Here is a 20,083-nt window from a genome sequence, read left to right as displayed (position 1 = left end):
AGAAAGTGTGACTTTCTGGTAGAAGAGTATGCAAAAATAATTCAAGGCTTCCTCTTCTCTGAGATGAAATAAAAAGTTGTATCTTAAAATTGATGTTGTACAAAAACCTGAAACTTTAAAAAAATTCTTTTGTGATTATATAAAAGTAATACTGCAAATAAGTTTAAGTCAAAATGTGTATTAATCAATATTTTAATACTGTGTACAAAACGCTTTTTGATAAGTCTTATAAAAATACAAGTAAGTCAGAAGTGTGGCTTGCTCTTAAAGTTAAAAAGTACCTGTTAATATTCTGGAATACTTCTCTTCATTGACATGTGTCTACTTGAGTTTTTCCAGAAGCAAACCATGATACAAGGTCCAAATGCAATCCAATGTATTTGAAAATTATTCCCAGAAACATCCATAAGGTATTGGGAAAGTGAAGGAAACAATTATAAAAGGTATATTATTAATCTAGTGGCCACAGTGAGGAATTTGAATTTAATTTTCCTGAGGGACTTTTGGAGACAGTGAAACAGTTTCTATTAATCATCCTATTAAACGGGCACGGGAGGTGGGTATTTATATACCAACTTCCACTTACTATTTTTGGAAGGTTATTGGTGTGGGCATTGACTTCCCAGAACATCTGCCCACTGAGAGTACAGGCAGAGTAGACTCTTACAACCAAAGTCCACCTCCAGGGAAAGAATTCCACATACACTCACTTGGGAGGCAGGCCAGTGTGGACAGAAATATAATGAAAACAAGCTGGAGTGCACCAACAGCATCTACTGTGATAGTCGATGGAGGAAATTTTATAGTTTTGGTGTCTTGAATGAGTGACATCTTTTACATCCCCAATTTTTATACATGAATAAACTTTTTCAACTAAGTTTTTGTGATGATCTCATCTTGAGGTTAGAATAAAAAAAGAGAACACTTCAGCACTTCTGTCAGCACCATCCTCCACATATGAATGCTTTTTTCTCATTAAGAAAACAAAAAACAACTACAAAAAGCCAAAAAACCAAAACTACACTACCCTGGCCAGGTGACGTAGTTGGTTGAAGTATCTGTTTCATACACCACAAGGTTGCAGGTTCCATCCTCAGTCTGGGGGGAGTGGGGGGGTAACCAATAAACCAATTGATGTTTATCTGTCTATCTATCTATCTATCTATCTATCTATCATTTATCTACTTCTCTCCTCACTTCTCTTTCTAAAATCAATTCATGTATCTTCAAATGATGAATTTTTTAAAAAGCTACACTGATATTTAGATTTAAAATTCAGATCTGAGCTGTCTAAAACATTGTAAATCATGTAAAATTGGAGAAATTCAGTCTACTAAACTGGCCTCCTTAAATAAACAACAAATACTTCTTAATACTTCAGTTGTAACAACTTTAGAAAATAAATATTGGATTATTTACTCTTTTCAATTTTTACTGTTTTTAAATTACAGTTCTACCCATACTTCCCTCATTACTCTCCCCTGCCTTGCCCACCCCCCAACATTGAATGACCACACCCCCATTGTCCTTTTCCAGGGTCTTAAATATTTTCTTTATTTTTTGAGAGAGGGGAAGGGAAGGAGAAAGTGGGAGACAAACATCAATGTGTGGTTGCCTCTCATGCGTCCCCTGCCGGGAACTGGCCTGCAACCCAGGCATGTGCCCTGACTGGGAATCAAACCGCGATACTCTGGTTCGAAGGCCCGCCCTCAATCCACTGAGCTATGCCAGCCAGGGCTCCAGGATCTTTTATACTTGTTCCTTGACTTCACCCTTCACGATGTTTCCCCTGTTATCCCCCTCCCACCTTCTCTCTAGTCATTGTCAGTTTGTTCTTTATTTCCCTGTCTCTGGTTTTATTTTGCCTGCTTATTTGTTTTGTTGATTATGTTCCACTTATAGATGAGATCATATGGTATTTGTCTTCCACCAGGTAGGTTATTTCACTTAGTATAATGCTCTCCAGTTACATTCATGCTGTCGCAAAGGGTAGGAATTCCTTCTTTCTTTCTGCTTCATAGTATTCCACTGTGTAAATGTACCCCAGTTTTTTGATCCACTCATTTACTGATGGGCACTTAGGCTGTTTCCAGCACTTGACTAATGTAAATAATGGTGCTATGAATATTGGGGTGCACAGGTTCTTCTGAATGGGTGTTTCAGGATTCTTAGGGTATGCTCCAAGCAGTAGAATTGCTGGGTCAAAAGGCAGTTCCATTTTTAGTTTTCTGAGAAAATTCCTGTTTTCCATAGTGGCTGCACCAGTCTGCATTCCCACTGTCAGTCACTAGGGTTCCCTTTCCTCCACAACCTCACCAATACTCGTAGTTTGTTGCTTTGTTTATGATGGCCATTATGACCAGTGGGAAGTGGTATCTCATTGTGGTTTTAATTTTCATCTCTCTGATGGCTCATGATCCTGAGCATCCTTTCATATATTTATAGGCACTTTGTATGTGCTCCTGGAAGAAGTATCTGTTCAGGTCCTTTGTCCATTTTTTAATTGGATTGTTTGTCATCCTAATTTGAGTTGTGTGATTTCTTTATGTACTATGGAGATCAAATTTTCTGATGGTTATGATTTAAGAGAGAAAGTATAAGAACTCTAAGAATAAGTCACAGAATGAAGTTAGCATATTGGCATACCATTCTTCCATGAGACATAGTGCTACCTGTGTTGTTTCATAAAAGAATGAGAGAAATGACAATTAGAAAATGGTTCAGCCTCAGAATCCCTTAACATAGAGCTCAAAGGGGAGAAATCTAAGACCAGGAATGCCTCTACACTGGGAGTAGGAATGATAAAAGTGAAATCTGTGAAGTTAACAATTTTCCTACTTTATCTATTTTGTGCATAAAATACAAAAAAATAGATGATATATAGGAAGCAGTAATATTTCTAAATAGGAAACGTTAAAAACTGAAATTGAAATAGAAAATAAAATTATACAAAATATATTTCAAAATCTTAAAATATTTATGTATAGCTAAAAATAAAACAAAATTAAATTAAACAGGAATAATATACAAGATTCTGCCTTTAGCCCTGGCTGGGAGGCTCAGCTGGTTGGAGCATCGCCCTGTACACCAAAAGGTTGAGGGTCAGTCCCCATTCAGGGTACATACCTAGGTTGCAGGTCATCCCCAGCTGGGTATCAGTCTTTAAAAAATAAACTTTTACCACAAACTGAATATAAGTCAACAAAGTAAAATATTACTGCTTTAAACAATTTTAGAAGCCAAAGAAAACCATTTTAACAAGAATTCAAATTTCTTTTTTTTTAATTTTTAAACTTTTTTTTAATATTAAATTTTATTTAGTTACTTTTCAAGTACTTTTTTTTTTTATCTATTTCTCCCATCCCATCCCCCCCCCCCTGCCTGGTCTCCCCCCCCCATTCCCCCCCCCCAGTCCTCATCTCTGTGTCCTTCATACTTGTTCCTCAAAATCCCTCCCCCTTTTTCCCCTTAAGTTCCCTTCCCTCTCCCCTCTGGTCGCTGCCCACTTGTTCTCTATTTCAGCGTCTTTGTTTTTATTCTGTTTGCTTGTTTGTTTTATTCTTTAGCTTCCTGTCAAATTTCTTTATTATAAAAATAATACTTTCAATTTATTTTTTAAATGTTCTCTATATCTATGAGTCTGTTTCTTTTTTAAAAGATTGTATTTATTTATTTTCAGAAAGGGGAAGAAAGGGAGAAAGAGAACGCGAGAAACATCAACATGTGGTTGCCTCTCAAATGCCACCTACTGGGGTCCTGCCTCACAACCCAGGCATGTGAACTAGACTGGAAATCAAACCAGCGACCCTTTGGGTCACAGGTTTGTGCTCAGTCCACTGAGCCACACCAACCAGGGCAATACTTTCAATTTAGACTGTATAGAACAACTCATATCTAAAGTAGAGCTGGGAATCAGCTTCACTAAAAATTTTTTTAAATATTATTACAATTAAACATGTTAAGAGATTATACTGTAAAATAAAATGTTTAGATAATATCTCACATGAAGAAGAAATAAATTAAATGCACAAACAGATTTGTGAAAAAGGCCAAGGGCACCCCAATAACTCTTTTCAAATATTCGAAATGGTCACGTGAAAGAAATAGTAGACATGGCTGCACACTAGAAGTTACAGAACAGCCATGCCCTCACAATTTAAAATAAAATCTAAAAACCAATCCACAGAGTGAACAAGAACTTTAAAATAGCAATGAGCTTACTATCAGAAAAATATTAGCAGAAGTTAAGTATACTTTATGTACGACTTTTAGCGGAGGAAATTAGGTGGGTTTGAAGTAATATTTATCTTTATCTATGTGTTCATACCAAAGATGACAGTAATTTGAGCCTTCTCAGCAGGATATTGACCCATTCATTCTTTGATTCAGTTGGAGTTTCTATATACTCAATATAATTCTCACTTAAGAATTTTTTATAAAGTATTTTTATTAGGGATTCTAACATTACCTGGAAATTAGATCTGTTGCCCCATGACTAAATAATTTTGATAAGCATCGTTCATCTGATGCATATACAAATTACACAATTTTGTCTTGAAGTTTATTAATAGGGTAATTACCATGACAGCAACCCTTTTCTAAATTCAATCATTACTGTATTTTTCCCATTACCATTTAGTCCCCTTGTACCACCATCTCCAGCAGTCACCACCCTGCCATCCATGTCCAGGAGTCAGTGCAGTCACATGGCATTATGAAGACCTCCCAAATCCAAGGCTACTATTTTGGGAGGATGGATGATGGGTAAAAATAGTTATGCTTTAATGAGATTGACTTAAGGCACTAGTTTTTTTTCCAGGGCTTGTCATGCTACCAAAATCGCCATTGGTTATTCCAGTCCTTTCCCTAAACCTCTTCACCCAGAGGTCATCTTGATGGGTCCAATAAAAACAAACTCGAACCGTTCAGCAATAAATTTTAATTGTGCAGTTTATAATTCTTTCTAACGCAGGCAAATTGTATTTGGGGAATAAACTGATAACATGTCCTCCTAATCTCCCACTACTTTTTCAGTGAAAGTGCAAAAAATAAATCTAACAGACAAAGACCAAAAGGGGAAAAAAAATCACTGCTTATTCTGAAAAAGAAATGAGCAATCTACCTAAGTGAAATTAAAGTGGGGAATGTGTTTTATAAATAAGGAGGCTTACAAAATGTTTAATGGATATTGGAAAAGATTTGTCTCATGTGTGAACAGTGTCTGCACACATATAAACTTTTTTAGGTTAATGTCTCTAAATCTAATTTCTTTTTGAATTAAATGTAAGTTTTAATCAAATCCTAACCTTTAAAGTTGTATGACCTCTATTACCCTGTGAGCAATACACCTACGGCTGAGAATAAGTCAAAGAATTAGAACACATTCTCAGAAAAAAATTTAAATGTCCTCAAGAATCTCAAGGTAACAAATATATGAGTATGAGAACTTCGAAATTCTGAGAACCTACTTTTTTTAAACATAGAATATCCTGTCTTCCTCCAAAGATGGATCTTGGAGCTCTTTTGCAAGTTGTCACTGCTTCTTAGGGAATATAAATAAAGCAGTATCAGCATTAGCATTGCTGACTCTCACAAATAGTTCTGAAGTCTTAAAATTTTAGTAATTTCTTTATTTTGTATCTTATGTTAAGTGGCAGATAATCATTCATGGCCTAAAAACACTACATTTCAACACATTCTAACTGCCTATCTTTCAAATTAAACTTTCATTCCTCCTCTAAACCCACCATCTCAGTCGCTGTTCCTCCAAATACAGATCACTGACCTCTTCTGTGTGTTTAATCACACTGCTCACTCCTTATGGAAAGCATTTGGCCCTCCCCTCCTCCCACCCCCCACTTAATTATACTGGGTTGTATCAAGAACTATAAAGGTTATCATGATTCCCTAATTGCTGGCTAACATGTTTGCTTGCTACAGTTTCATGGATGCTGAAAGAAAACAGGAGACTCCTGGGTCAGAGACAAAGGACTTAATTACTCAAGTCTCCTGGAGATGAGCCTCATGTTTCCATAGGTTCTCATTCCCCCTCAGGTTCTGAGGGGGCGATGTCAGGGCAGCCCACATAAATATTCTACACACAGTTTCTGACTTAGCTGAGGAATCCTGAGCCTCAATCTTAAAGATGTTTTGCTAGCAAACCTGCCCAATCTTTGCCCCCTAAGGAGATATTATCTTTATTATCCTGGTCTGGAAACAAATCTGCCTTCCTCCCTAGAGGCAGATACCATTTCTAATAACCCTGGCTGCTTGCTGCACAAACGCTCTTGAAAAAGAGAGTTCAGGACAAAAACTGCCAAAAGGCTTATAGAAATGCCACAAAGAATTGTATTTCCAATCTCATCCTTCAAACTACAAAGAAAACCCTACTGCTTTCATTATAAGAGGCCACAGTAGCCTCTCCACTCTTGGGTTGTCAGCGCCATTTAACATGTCAACCATTCATGCTGCATGGCATCAATCGTGCTATTTATTTTATTGCTTAATATTTGGGTCCCATTTAAATAAATTATGTATCCACTGCCTCTTTAAGTAGTTTAAACCCAATAAGGGTATGAACTCTGTAATACATTTCAGTTAGCTACAAAATTTAATAAAACTGTATTTCAATAGCCACTCAACTGTTTTCTGAATAAATAAAAAATAGTCAAAACTGATTTTTAAATGTTTTACCCTAAACAATGTGTAAACAAATGGTAGTGGAGATTAAACTGAATGAGTTTTACTCCATCAAGTTTGGAGGAAACAATGATTTAAAATGTGGCAGCAACTTTCCCTATCTTATTGTTTCTTCTTATCAGATATCTTTTCAGTTAACTTTATTCAAATATCAAGGAATATCAATCTTATGAAGAATTGAAGATTCCTTTTATCAAATATCAAGGAATATCAATCTTATGAAGAATTCAAGAATGATATGAATATAAATCTAGACTTAAGTTTTTCAATTGAGTGATCTTCTGATAAAATTTGCAATGAAATTAGTTTGGAATTTTAGTAGCTTAATATTAAAAACAAAGGCTTCTAAGGCGAAATCTTCAAATCTATATTTTATTAACTTTAAAAAAATCATATTATAACACACACATATAATTTAGAAAGCCAAATAATTATAAAAAGCACAACCTTAACTACTTTCAATATCCAGAGGCAAATTTTCTAGTGCATATTTCAAGCATTCTTGGTTTTGCCTTCATATTCCTAAATGTTTAATTGCTATTTAGACATTTATTTTTAATTTTCACATTGTCTGACTGATTTCTTCTTGTTGCAGAGAAGGCTTTAGCTCTGTCATACTAAACCTCTCCCATTCTCTTTATATTTATATCCTACTTTTCTAAACTTATATTTTACTGATTATGCTGTTAGAGTTGTCCCAATATTTTCCCCTTTGCCCACCTCTGACCAGCATCCTCTACTTCCTCAGGCAATCCCCACAGTATTGTTCATGTCCAGGGGCCATGCATATAGATTCTGTGGCTACTTCATCTCCACTACTGTACTTTATAACTCCATGGCTATTCTGTAACTATCTATTTGTACTTCTTAATCCCCTCACCTCTTCACTCATTCCCCCACAACCCACTCCCATCTGGCAACCATCAAAAACATTCTCAGTATCCATGATTCTGTTTCTGTTCTTCTTGGTTGCTTAGTTTGTTTTTTACACTCAATTGTTGATAGATAGGTACTTAGTGCCATTTTATTGTTGATAGTTTTTATCTTCTTTTGATAACTTAAGTATCCTTGTTATTATGGGCTATGTAAATATCCTTCATAGTTAAACCTTGTGGTATATTTAGATTACATTTCATTTCATACAACTTTTTCTTTGTCTTCTGTTAATAAAGCCAGCACTTACCCTCATTTTTATATGTGACTGTATAACCACATTCTTAAGCTTTAATGAGGAATGTAAAATTCCTCCTTAAAATCTCACATAACCCACCAGTGGCATCTTTCTTCTGAAGACATTCTGCACAAACACTTTTTCTTCCAGCTTCAGCCTGTCTTGGTTGCTTTTGAGGTCCAATGCATAACTATCATCATGGTGTGTTGCTTTCTTATAGTCCTGGGATTCCATTCTACATCTTCCTATAACATTACCTCCTTTAAAAAAAATTTTTTTTGCTTCCACTTTCTTGATTTAATCCTACATTTGGTGGAACACATATAAAAGTACTATCCTGATAAAGGGAATGTTGTAGAAAATATAAATCTTATAGGTGTAAAAATAACCTATAATTTACTTGATTGTCTTCTAGCTCCCTGATTTCTATTGGGAAGAATTGTGCCAATAAAAATTGTGCCAATAAAGAATTTTTATTTCAATTATTTATTATGTAACCACTTTACAAAAAAATTTAAACTCTTCGAAAACTTTTAAGATCTTCTTCTTGTTCTTATTGTTTTAAATGGAACATTGGTGTGTTTTGATGTGAATCATGGTTACTCATCATGCTAAGCACTCAGTGGGCCTTTTGAATTAAAAATACATGCTCAATTATGATGAGAAATCATCTTAATTTTTTAAAACAATTTCTTCATCTCTATTTTCTCTGTTTGAAATATTTATTCACATCTCTTCTCTCCTATTCCAATTCTTTTATTGTTAAATTTCTTTTACTCTTTGTAAGATTTTTTTCAAATTCATCTTCCTTCTATTAATTTTTATGTTATCATTTTTAATATTAGAAGAGTTCTTTGATATTCTCTTAAAATTCCTTGGTTTTCACTTTGTTCTTCTTGTTACATAAATGTAATTTTTTTCTCATTTTTTTCTAAGAACACTAATTTAAAATATCAATAGATACATTTTATGCTGTTTTATATTTTAGCCCCCCATATTTTCCTTGTTTCCAAATTCTTTTCCCATTTACTTGCCTTGGTGTCTCTCTCTCTCTTTGTTTTTCCTCAGAAGATCGCTTCAAATGTCTGGTTATCTTCTGATATTCTCATGTCTAATAATTAGTTTTAAAGGAGCTTATTGTGAAGATGTGAACTTCTGGCCCAGATAGAGGCATAGGTAGAAATGTTTTATCACCTTGCACAACCATAAGAAGGATCACAACTTCAAAACTAAAAACAACTAAAGCTGCCAGAAGAATGGACTACGTGGAAGTCCAACAACCAAGAATTTAAAGAAAACATATTCATCCAGATGGGTAGGAGGGGAAGAACTGGGGAGCTGGGGTGGGGAGGCCACAGTGTAGTTGTGGCAAGGCAGTGGTGGTGGCTGCTGGCAGAAAGGGCAGTCTCATATTCATGAGTGGTGGGTAAAAACTGAAGGGACTACTGGGGAGCCAACCATCCCAGACCCAGGTCAGACTGGGTACCCCAGGGTTCCATCACTGGGAGATAATGCCTCATAACTTCTGGCTATAGAAACCAATGGGGATTGGGGCAATGGAAGAAACTGCCTGTCTCTCCAGAGAGTCCATTTAAAGGAACCACACAGTCCTAGAATATATGCAAACCTGCCATTCTGAAATTCAGCACCAGGACACTAGCTAGAAGGGTGCCAGATGAATACATGAAGTGGGGGAAGTGACTAGAAATGGGCCAAGAAATGAGCAAGTGGCATTCTTCCCTCTCCAACGCCTCCTCAACACACAGCACCACAAAGCAGAAAAGTGGGTTGCTCCATCCTGGTGAATCCCTAAGGCTCTGCCCCTTACAATGTAACAAGTGTGCCAAGACAGGGAGTCAAAGCAGCTGAACCTAATACACAGAAAGAAGCACTGGAAGGCTAACAAATTGAGGAGATAAAGAAATACAGCCCAAATAAAAGAACAGATCAAAACTCCAGAATAAGAACTAAGTAAAATGGAGATAGTCAACCTGTCAGATGCAGAGTTCAAAACACTGCTGATAAAGATGATCAGAGAATTCATTAAGTATAGCAAACACATAAGGGAAGAAATGAAGGATACACTAAGTGAAATAAAGAAAAATCCATAGGGAACCAACAGTGAAACAAAAGCCAGGGTTCAAATCAATGATTTGGAACATAAGGAAGAAATAAAAATGTAACCAGAACAGAATAAAGGAATAAGAATTAAAAAAAAACACTAGGAGAATATAAGAAGACTCTGGGATACCTCCAAATGTGCCAACATCTGAATCAGGGATAGGGAATTAGTGACTGAGGCACTACTGAGTCTGGACAGCAAGAGAGACGAACAGATAGAAAAGGGTGGGCACAATGCAGAACAGTACTGAAAAGGCTCTTGTAGTAAGAGAGGAAGAGAAGAATGTTTTTAAGAGTCCTTAAAAATGTCAGTTCCTGCTTTATATTTGTTGTTTGACCAAACATATATATTTAAAATTATTATTATTAAACCTCTTGTGGCAATGCAAGTCACAATCTCTCATTCATAAACCTTCAGGGAGTGTTTTTCAGAATATTTCAGATATAAGAAATATAATACATTAATCACGTTTCATATGATGCACCCAGCAGGATCTCTAAGGATACTGTGTAATCAAACACATTTCTTTTTCTTGAGTAAAACATCTGATTATTCATACAAGTAGGGTAAATAAAGAGCAAAAAGGAAAAAGGACTCATGGATATGGACAACAGTGTGGTGAGTGTTGTGGGAGGGGGTCTAAGGGTAATGGAAAAATACAATAAAGATTAAATAAAAATAAAAAAAAGAGTATAGAGTCTCTTCTGTTTTTTTCTGTTACAGTTAGTTCAGGTCAGATGTTGCCCCCAAACTATTTCACATCAGGTTTTGCTTTAAAAGACTTACCAATAAAACCCAACAAAGCAAAACAAAATGCACTTATTTATTTTTCAGAACTTTTTTAAATTTTAGAATTGTATTTAAGGTATTAAAGTTGTGCATTTTAAAGATACATTACCAAAATTATAATAAACAAACAAAAAAAAACACAGAGGGGCATACCCTAAGAAATTATATTATAGAAATACTTAACTCATTTTAATTTAAATTTACAATTATATGTGAACAAAAATACTCAATTTGTTTTGAGAAAAGTATATGTAGCCAAAAACATTTGATCAGGAGAAGGGGACAAGTTGCTGTACTGAGGCTGAGAAGGGTGTGTGTAAGGCCAACATGTGTGCTGGAAGGAGCAGGAAGAGAGCAGCGTGGAAGGGATGCAGGTGTCCGAGGGATGCCAAGGAAAGTCTGAGGGGGTAGAAAGGGGAATTTCTTACATCCTTATTGTAAAAGGTGAATCACCAATGCATTCCTGTCACCCACTTCTCAGTCACCCGACTACATGAAATTCAGGGTAAGATCTGACAAATAAATCTTGTGTAGTTTGAATCACTATCCTAACTACGCAACACTTGTCCTGCATCAAAAGATAAGAGGAGAGAATGAAATTTAGGTAGAAAACCAGAACTTCTTTTCTTATTACTTATGCCTGAATTACTTTAAGATGAGAAAAACAATCCTTTTATCCTAATACTAAGGGAGTTAATAAATAAAAGTTCTTGTAAAGAGGCAATGGAATGACGAATAAATCTGTTCAAAAAAATCAAAATAATTGTAGGTCTTTAATTTGTTTCAGTGGGGGAGAAAATAAAGAGACCAAGAGGGTTTTAAGTATATTTGCCAAAAGCAAAAAGTGGAAAAATAAGACTAAGAACAAAAATAAATTAACAAACACTTTTCACATGACATACCATTTTTCAAGGTACTGATTATTTTCAAGAGATATAAATCAATAATAGACTCTACATAGACATTTTGGTCTTTCAGTAATAAATTGCTCTACAAATATGATAAGACTCTATAATAAAATAAGAATAACTAAAATGACATCGGTGAAATTAACAAAGCAAGTAATAGTACGTAGAGTATGATCCTTTAAACAAATATAAATAAATATGGACTTATATACTTACATGTAAAGATAAGGAGTGTACACATTCAAAACTAAGTAATTGGTGAAATTTTCAGTAATATATACTGTTTTATTCATCTGGTTCTTAAATGTTCTTAAAGAATATGAATTATTTTATCATAAATATTATGAAAAATTTTAATGGAGATTTTTTCCAGAAAATATATTAAATGAGCTATCATTATCTTATATACTTCTAATTCTCAATTGGAAAATTCTTTTTATTCTTTTTTTATTCTCACCTGAGGACATTTTTATCATTACTTTTAGAGAAAAAGGAAGGGAGAGAGAGAAACATTGATCAGTTGCTTCCCATGTATACCTGGACTTGGGAACCCTACGTACCTGGACCAGGGATCGGAAATGAAACCTAGGTATGTGCCCTGATCAGGAATCAAACCTGTAACTCTTCAGCTATGAGGTGAAGCTCCAACCAACTGAGCCACACTAGCAAGGCCAAATTCTATTTTTTTACAATAACCACAGGTTTTTACAAAGATATAACAACAAAAACTAGATTTCAAGTTGTAGAACAAAGGAAATTCATAGTAGATTTAATCACAGTATTATGGGAAATTTACTTACAGTACACATCCACTCTGATCGACTTTATCGCTGGGGACCCCAAACCATTCTCTGCTTTACAGTAATACCGGCCTCCTTGGTGTCGCTGAATATTTGTAATCCTCAAAGTCTCATTGAAGACACTTGAGTCTTGGAATCTGTCAGAGGCACTTCCTGCTGTTTTGGTCCACCTGATCTGAGCAAGCATCAACAAAGATTGTTACTTTAGGTTGGCTATCTCACAAAAAATTTCTTAAAAATCAGATCATTTTAAAAGTTTGTTTTTACAACTACCACAATGCCATTCCTGGCAAGTAACTGATTAAAATTTTAAAGTTATATACACAATTAAAAAATAAATGTCTAAATGCAATGTCATCATTCTATCAGTATGGAGGCCAAATAAATATAATATAAAGTAAGTTAAAAATAAGTCTAGTCCACTCCCCTTTTATTTGCAGTTTCACTTTCTGCCATTTCAGTTACCTGTGGTCAGCCACAGTCTGAAATATTAAATGGAAAGTTTCAGACATAAACAATTCATAAGTTTTAAATTGCACACTGCTGTTCTGATTTACGTGATGAAATCTTACACCATCCTGCTCCATCTTGCCAGGATGTGAGCCATTCCTCCATCACTCAGCAGCCCAGTTATCATGTCTACTATTATGATATCATAGTGCTTGCACTTAAGCAACCCTCATTTTATTTAATAATGACCCCAAGCCCATTCACATAACTTTTATTGCAGTATATTTTTATAATTGTTCTATTTTATTATGACTGTTGCTAATCTCTTACTTTGCCTAATTTATAAATTAAGGAATTTGTGTATAGGAAAAAAATAGTATACCTGTATATAAGGTTCATTACTATCCTCAGTTTCAGACATCCACTGGGGTTCTTAGAACTTACACCTGAGAATAAGGGGCGATTTACTAGAGAATGTTGGAAATGTGAATTAGGTTCCATTTTTGTTGGGCACTTAATTGTTTTTTATATTTTCCAAACCCCGTAATGTACTTTTTATTTATTAGTATAGGCACTACAGGTAGGCTCTCAATTTCTTTCTGGAAATGATTCATTATTGAATTTTAAATTGCCTGTTTGATTTGGGTAATTTAAGAATATTGATGGTTGCCAGATGGCAGGAGGGTATAGGGGACTGGGTGAGGAGGTGAGGGGATTAAGAAGTACAAACAGGTAGTTACAGAACAGCCATGGGGATGTAAAGTACAGTATATGAAATGGTGTAGCCAAAGAACTTACACTCATGACCCATGGACGTGAACAAGGGTGTGGGGACTGCCTGAGGGAGTGGGGGGAGCTGGGGGAGGGGGAAAGGGGGGAGAAATTGGGACAAATGTAATGGCATAATCAATAAAATGTAATTAAAAAATAAAATGTAAACTAAAATAAAATGAAAAATATTACTATAATACCTTATTGAGATTATATGTAACTTTATATACCTGGTTGTTAAAAGTGCTTTTTTATGACTTTTTTTAGTATGCCCCCAAATAACTTGTCAGTTTTGAAAATTAGAATTCTCTTTACATCAATAATTATTTCCAAAAATGTGCAAACTTTTCCAAAGAGAACAGTTCTATCACACTGCCAAAACACTTTGAATATCTAAAACATTCCATCATAAACAATACTATTCTTTTAAACACAGCTGTGTATGACAGACTTAGTTTTTGCTAGTAATGAACACTGACATTCAACTGAAATTTTGTGTTATTTTAGTTTATAAAACCTGAACAAAAGTCCCATGATGGTACCATAGGATGATACAAAATAAGAAGTAAAATAATTTGCTTTTCTCTCCTTGTCCCAGCTGTATAGTACAGACTTGCTTGTTTTTATTTACAGGTTGGGACACAGCTGATAGAAATCCTCTGGTCAAACACACATGAAGAATCATGAAAAAAATGCCACTAAAAACTGAGTCTTCAAAATGAAAATCCTACAATACTGCCATTATCTATGCTATTTTCATACATCGTTAAAGTTTATGATCTAATGACATTAAAAGTATGTTAAAACTTTCTACAAATCATTAAAATATCAGTAAGAATATAATCATAATTGTCTTTAGTTGTGATTGAAATGGAAATATTAAAGATGATAAAAATTCAATAACTCACAAAATTATATCTCAAATATTTATTCAACACCTACTCTGTGCATGGAATATACACAGAAGTAGAACTCCATGGTTCCCGACTACAAGCAGTTTATAAGTTGATTACTAAATTGTTCATAAAAGGACAGGGTGTAACTAGGACCCTGGGGAAATCCAGAGTTCCATTTTCATTACAGGTAAACAAATAAGGAAGAGTTCAACTAATTACACATGCTTATTCTTGTATAGAGATACGCTAACTCTCTCTAAGACAATAAATATGTTAAGATATAAACAAAACACAATTCCAGTTTAAGATACCAACTTCCCTTTGACTATCATGCTATAATAACCAAAATTTATTTAAAAAATAAACATTTCAGAAAGTAAAAAGTAAGCTATTTCAAAAAAGTAAGAAGTGAGTTTAGTATAAAAAGAGTTAGAAAAACAATCTAGCAGTTGCAGATATTAAAATATGATATTAAGATACAATGATTAATATATAATACTGATACAATACTAGAAATTGTTCTGGAATAGAGGAGAGACCAAGAGTCCATGTGCACTTGTGTGTGTGTGTGTGTGTGTGTGTTTGTGTGTGACAGACAGACAGACAGACAGGAGGGAGCAAGTGAGCAGGAAGAAAAAAGTGAGAGAGAAGAGACTACGACACAGACTAGCAGTTAATTTTTTGGTCTTAAAACAACTTTACACTCAAAAATTATTAAGGACTCCAAATAGCTTGTGTTTATTTGAATTATATCAACCCATAACTGTATTATAAATTAAAGCTGAGATCTCACAAAATTGTATTTTAACACACTTTAAATTATATTAATAAACTAGTAGCATGTTAATATAAGAAATATTTTTAACCAGAAAAAAACTGTATTTTCCAAAACAAAGAATGGAATTGTTTTATAGTTCTGCCAGTCTCATTAACACCTAGTCTAGTGGAAAAGATCCAGCTGATTAATGAAATCAACTTTTATATGCAACCTGTTGCAATATGTTTCCTTGTTTAAAATAGTTGAAGAGAATCTGACCTCACATGGATATTTAGCTGTTAAGGGAAAAATATTTCAATAGCTGTTTCAGGTAATTGTGAATAATCCTCTTTAATATCACACTAAAATTCTATACGTGGTAGCTTTAACATTTGCATGAATAGTAGAATCTATAACCAAATCAGTGACCTTTTGGTACTCTGTTATATTCAAATTCATTGTTCCATCCTGTGCTTTGTATGGATTTTTTAAATTCTTACATGATTGCATTGCAGCATGCATTAGTCATTGGGAAAATATAAATTCACTGAATTATGCATATCTTTCAAATGTTGACATATTCTGTTATATAAACAAATCATGTTTATTAGTCTCATCATCAGTCTTCTCCAGAGCTGCGTTTAAGTGTTGGGAAGCTTATGTTGGTAGATTTTCCAAAATTCTGCCAATTCTCTGAAAATGTGAATTTTATCCTTAGTGACAAATACAGCTAAGGTGTTTTAGGGGGCATGGAAGTTTCACTTCATTCATTTCTGAAAAAATGTTTGCCATATACCCGAGTCTGAATAATTATAGCTTTTATAACAATCATTCTTTTCAGTTAAAAACAGTATTCTATGAAAAAGTGACTAATTCACTGGAAAACTTAAACACACAAGTTCCTACCTGAGAAACACTGTACATTATTTAGTAAGTAGCAGAGATTTGTTATAGGGATTTTTTTTTATTTTTCACTCAGCATATTGAAACTACAGTAGTCAAGTTTCAAGATGTTAAACACTTTTCCTTTTTCTGTCTACTTTTTAAAAATAAGTACTAAAAGGAACTATTCCTGAGCTGCAGAAAGGCATAAATCTACTAATTGAGAGGACTTACCAAATTAAAGGTCTAATTGATGAGAAAAGAAACCCCAGACATATTCTGATAAAAGTTGTGACTTCAAAGTCTACAAAGAAAACTGTAGCCCTGGCTGGTGTAGCTCAGTGCATTGAGCACAAGCTGGGAACCAAAGGGTCGCCAGTTCAATTCCCAGTCAGGGCACATGCCTAGATTACAGGCCAGGTCCACAGTGGGGGGGGCATGTAAGAGGCAATCACACATTGATGTTTCCCTCCCTTTCTTTCTCCCTCTGTTGAAAAATAAATAAAATCTTAAAAAAAAAAAGAATGGTAGAACTGACTAATCTTTACTTTTAATTTCTTCCCATGGAGAGTCTTCTGAGCCAGCCTGGCAGAGGCGCACAGAATATTATTGGAGAAGCAGTAAAATACGCAGGAAGTACCACTGGAAGACTTCATGAATAATTCAAGTCTGAACTCCAGCAATTCATTCAGTAGATAATCCACATGAATCTGGTGAACGAAAATATAGCACTTAAACTCATACTTGGTGGGTGGGGGTAGATATAACGGTGAGGATTAGGCTTTGCTCTAAGTTAGGTAGACAATTAACAGAGATTTATACAAGATGAGTTTAGAGTCTATACCGTATTTTAAAAAAAAATCCTGGAGTAAGGCAGGCCAGTGTGTACCTAGTGGCTTTGCTCAGAGACTCAGTCGGGTTCTTTAGAGGTGCCTTTCCCACCATGTGTTTGAGCTCAAGGTCCAAAATATCAGCTACAAACCCAGTTGTCACATCCCATTCTGAGCAGAAGGAAAGAGGAAATGACAAAAAGTGCCTGCTATTTGTCTTTTACAGAAAGTTCTAGGATGCTGCCTCATCGTATAGTTACATATAGTTACTTCTGCTTACACCATATAGTTGCATCCCATCCCTAGTGGAAAGAAAGGCTGGGAATTGTACTCCTTACCACATATGGCACCTCCCTCCCAGCCCACTGCTAAAATCCAACGGTTCAATAATTCTGGAAAAAGAGGAGAGGGGATATCCAATTTTAGATATACTGCATTATTAAATATGATTGTGTTTAAATTCTTTCTACAATGACATTAAAATAATCATTTCCATAAAATGACATGAACAGAAAAAGAAAGATACTAGAATTTAGAAAATGCTCTTTTACTATACCCAGCTACCTGACCAGAATAAACAACAGAGAAATCCTCTTAGGTTGTAGAACATAACCCCTACTTTAGGGTTATGCAACTCCCAACATAAAATTTTCTACTTTTTAAAAATACAATTATGTTTCTGAAACATCGTTGCTGTTATGTGTAACAGCCTGAAATAAAATCAATGTTGTCCGAGATAACTTAAAAAATGTGAAAACCCTAAAGCACAGATCAAAGATAGACTTGCCTGAATTCACAAAAGTATATTACACAGAGGCTACAAACTCAGTAAGGACTTAGACCTGAAATGTTCAGACTTCCAGGTTCCCTGCTTTAATTAATGTCCAGTGAATGAGGATTTGTGAATTGAGTTTCTATCAGTTGCCAAGGCATGTGTTAGGCCATAGACACTAAGGGTAACCTATAGGCACAAATCCGAGCTTTGTCTCAGCCTTGCATGGACTCTGAAAAAAGCTCCTATACCAGCAAAAGAAACCAGAGGAAAAGATAAACACTGTCTTGTTTCATGTGCAGTAATTAATGGGATGACTTGGCACCAGAGCCTTTGGGATCTAAGCAAAGACAGGAAGACAGCGTCAGACCAAAAGAGTGTGAAGGAATACCCGTGGTCGGTGATTATGAGTGGAGCTCGCTACACTTGTGAAAACAATGTTTATCCTTTTTCCTGCACTAACATCAGAGAAAATTATAGAGGAACTATCTTCTCTGTCAATTATTTGATACAATAAATGGAATTCTGAGTGGTACAGGACCCCAGATAATCCAGGTTCAATTTTTAATAAATTGTAGTGGTCTACCATAAAATATAGCAAAATGTCACACCTGCTTCTGAATCTAATTTTACAAAAAGAATCACAATTGTCTGACAAAGCAACACAATTCTAACCTGACAACTTCTAAACTCCATGCATAAAACATCACCTTTTTCACTCACCACTACTACTGACATTACTAATACCACTACTACTAATATCATAATTTACAGCTTTAAATGATTTCTACACATTAGACTTACTACCTGGTATACGTTTACAGTGTAATAAGGGAGGATTTCTCAGTGTGTGTAGAGCAAATAAGCAGCCCAGGGAAACAATAAAAAAAAAGAGAACCCCTGGCTGGTGTAGCTCAGTGGATTGAGCACAGGCCTGCGAACCAGACAATCGCGGTTCAATTCCCAGTCAGGGCACATGCCTGGGTTGCAGACCAGTTCCCTGCAGGCCAATTCCCAGCAGGGGATGCATGAAAGGCAACCATACATTGATGTTTCTCTCCCTCTCTCCTTCCCTTCCCCTCTAAAGGTAAATAAATAAAATTTGAAAAAAAAAAAAAGAGAGAGTGAACATCAAACGGGTCTCCTCACCAGTCAGAGAACAGAATGGTGAATGAGATGAAACCATCGTGGTAAATGCCCTGAAAACAAAAGAAAATCCATGGGGTGAGGATGGCTATGTCTGAGCCTAGATATGCCTAAAAGCAGAAAAAACTTTAGTTTTTCTGATTTTTTTTGGTGCAGGGGGCTATGGCTTTTCTTCGGACTTCAACTTTGAATAATTCCCTCATCTCTTGTGTGAATAAACAGTAAAAGACACTAAATAAAATTAGTGTTTATCTTGAACCATGCTGGGCTTGCCTTGTGTGTATGGAGCACTGCAGTAGGTAGGGCCTGCTTGCGTTACTTCAAGTCAACGTGGACCGCAGAGGGTACATCCTGGTGCAAACCCTTATGAAAACAAAATGCGGGGCATTGATACAGACTGCCTCATGGAAGGATTTTATTTTGCAGCATAATCAAGATATTAACCATGGCCTGCAAACAACCAGTAACCAGACTTTAACTCTAATAGTTTACAAAAAGCTTTTCTATTTCATTGCATGACAGGCTTAAAAAGTAGGCAAAATGTTCTATTTTACAGCTCCAATTCCTCCATGACCATGTCACTTCAAGCCTTTGTACACAGGGCTCCTTCTGACCTGCAAGTCCCCCCTTTTCCCTTCACTTATTTCTAGTTAACTCCTGCTGATCCTCCAGAAATCATTTATTAGAAAGTGTTCTCTCTTGCATCGACCTCTCTTATGTCCTGCGCTCTCTGTTGCCATAGCTCTCTGAAATTCTGTCTATGAGAGTACTCATCACATGTTATATAAATTGGCTATTTATAAACAGTGGCAAATAACTGGTGTTTTGCCTGATTCTTTCAGGGTCCCTTTATCCTGCCCGCATGCAGCTTATTAGGCTTTGGTTACTCACAGAATAAGGTCTTTGGGCTGTGCAGCCCCTTTGCTCTCAGAGGCAGAGTTTTGGTAATGCTTGGGACTTTCTGTCCTACCCAGCGGCCCCCAGCCAATGACTGACGAGTGTGGAAGAATAATTTACACTCCAGTTTCTTTGCAGGATCAGCTGAGGCTAATATCCTAAAATCACACCCTTGCCTGCCTTCTCCCCTTTC

The 20,083-nt window shown here is 35.5% G+C and overlaps 1 protein-coding gene across 1 annotated transcript in view; it reads right to left on the bottom strand.

Annotated features, from left to right (window-relative positions):
• Positions 1–20,083, bottom strand: part of MDGA2 (MAM domain containing glycosylphosphatidylinositol anchor 2) — an 875,220-nt gene that overhangs the window by 368,575 nt on the left and 486,562 nt on the right. The window contains exon 3 of the mRNA XM_053656885.1: positions 12,490–12,664. Within this exon, the coding sequence (XP_053512860.1) occupies positions 12,490–12,664 (175 nt within the window). The remainder of the gene's footprint in view (positions 1–12,489; positions 12,665–20,083) is intronic.

The sequence above is a fragment of the Artibeus jamaicensis genome, unplaced genomic scaffold (assembly GCF_021234435.1).
Source record: "Artibeus jamaicensis isolate MK-2021 breed Jamaican fruit bat unplaced genomic scaffold, CSHL_Jam_final scaffold_286, whole genome shotgun sequence".
Classification (NCBI taxonomy): Eukaryota; Metazoa; Chordata; class Mammalia; order Chiroptera; family Phyllostomidae; genus Artibeus; species Artibeus jamaicensis.
This window is presented reverse-complemented; position numbering and strand designations above follow the sequence as displayed.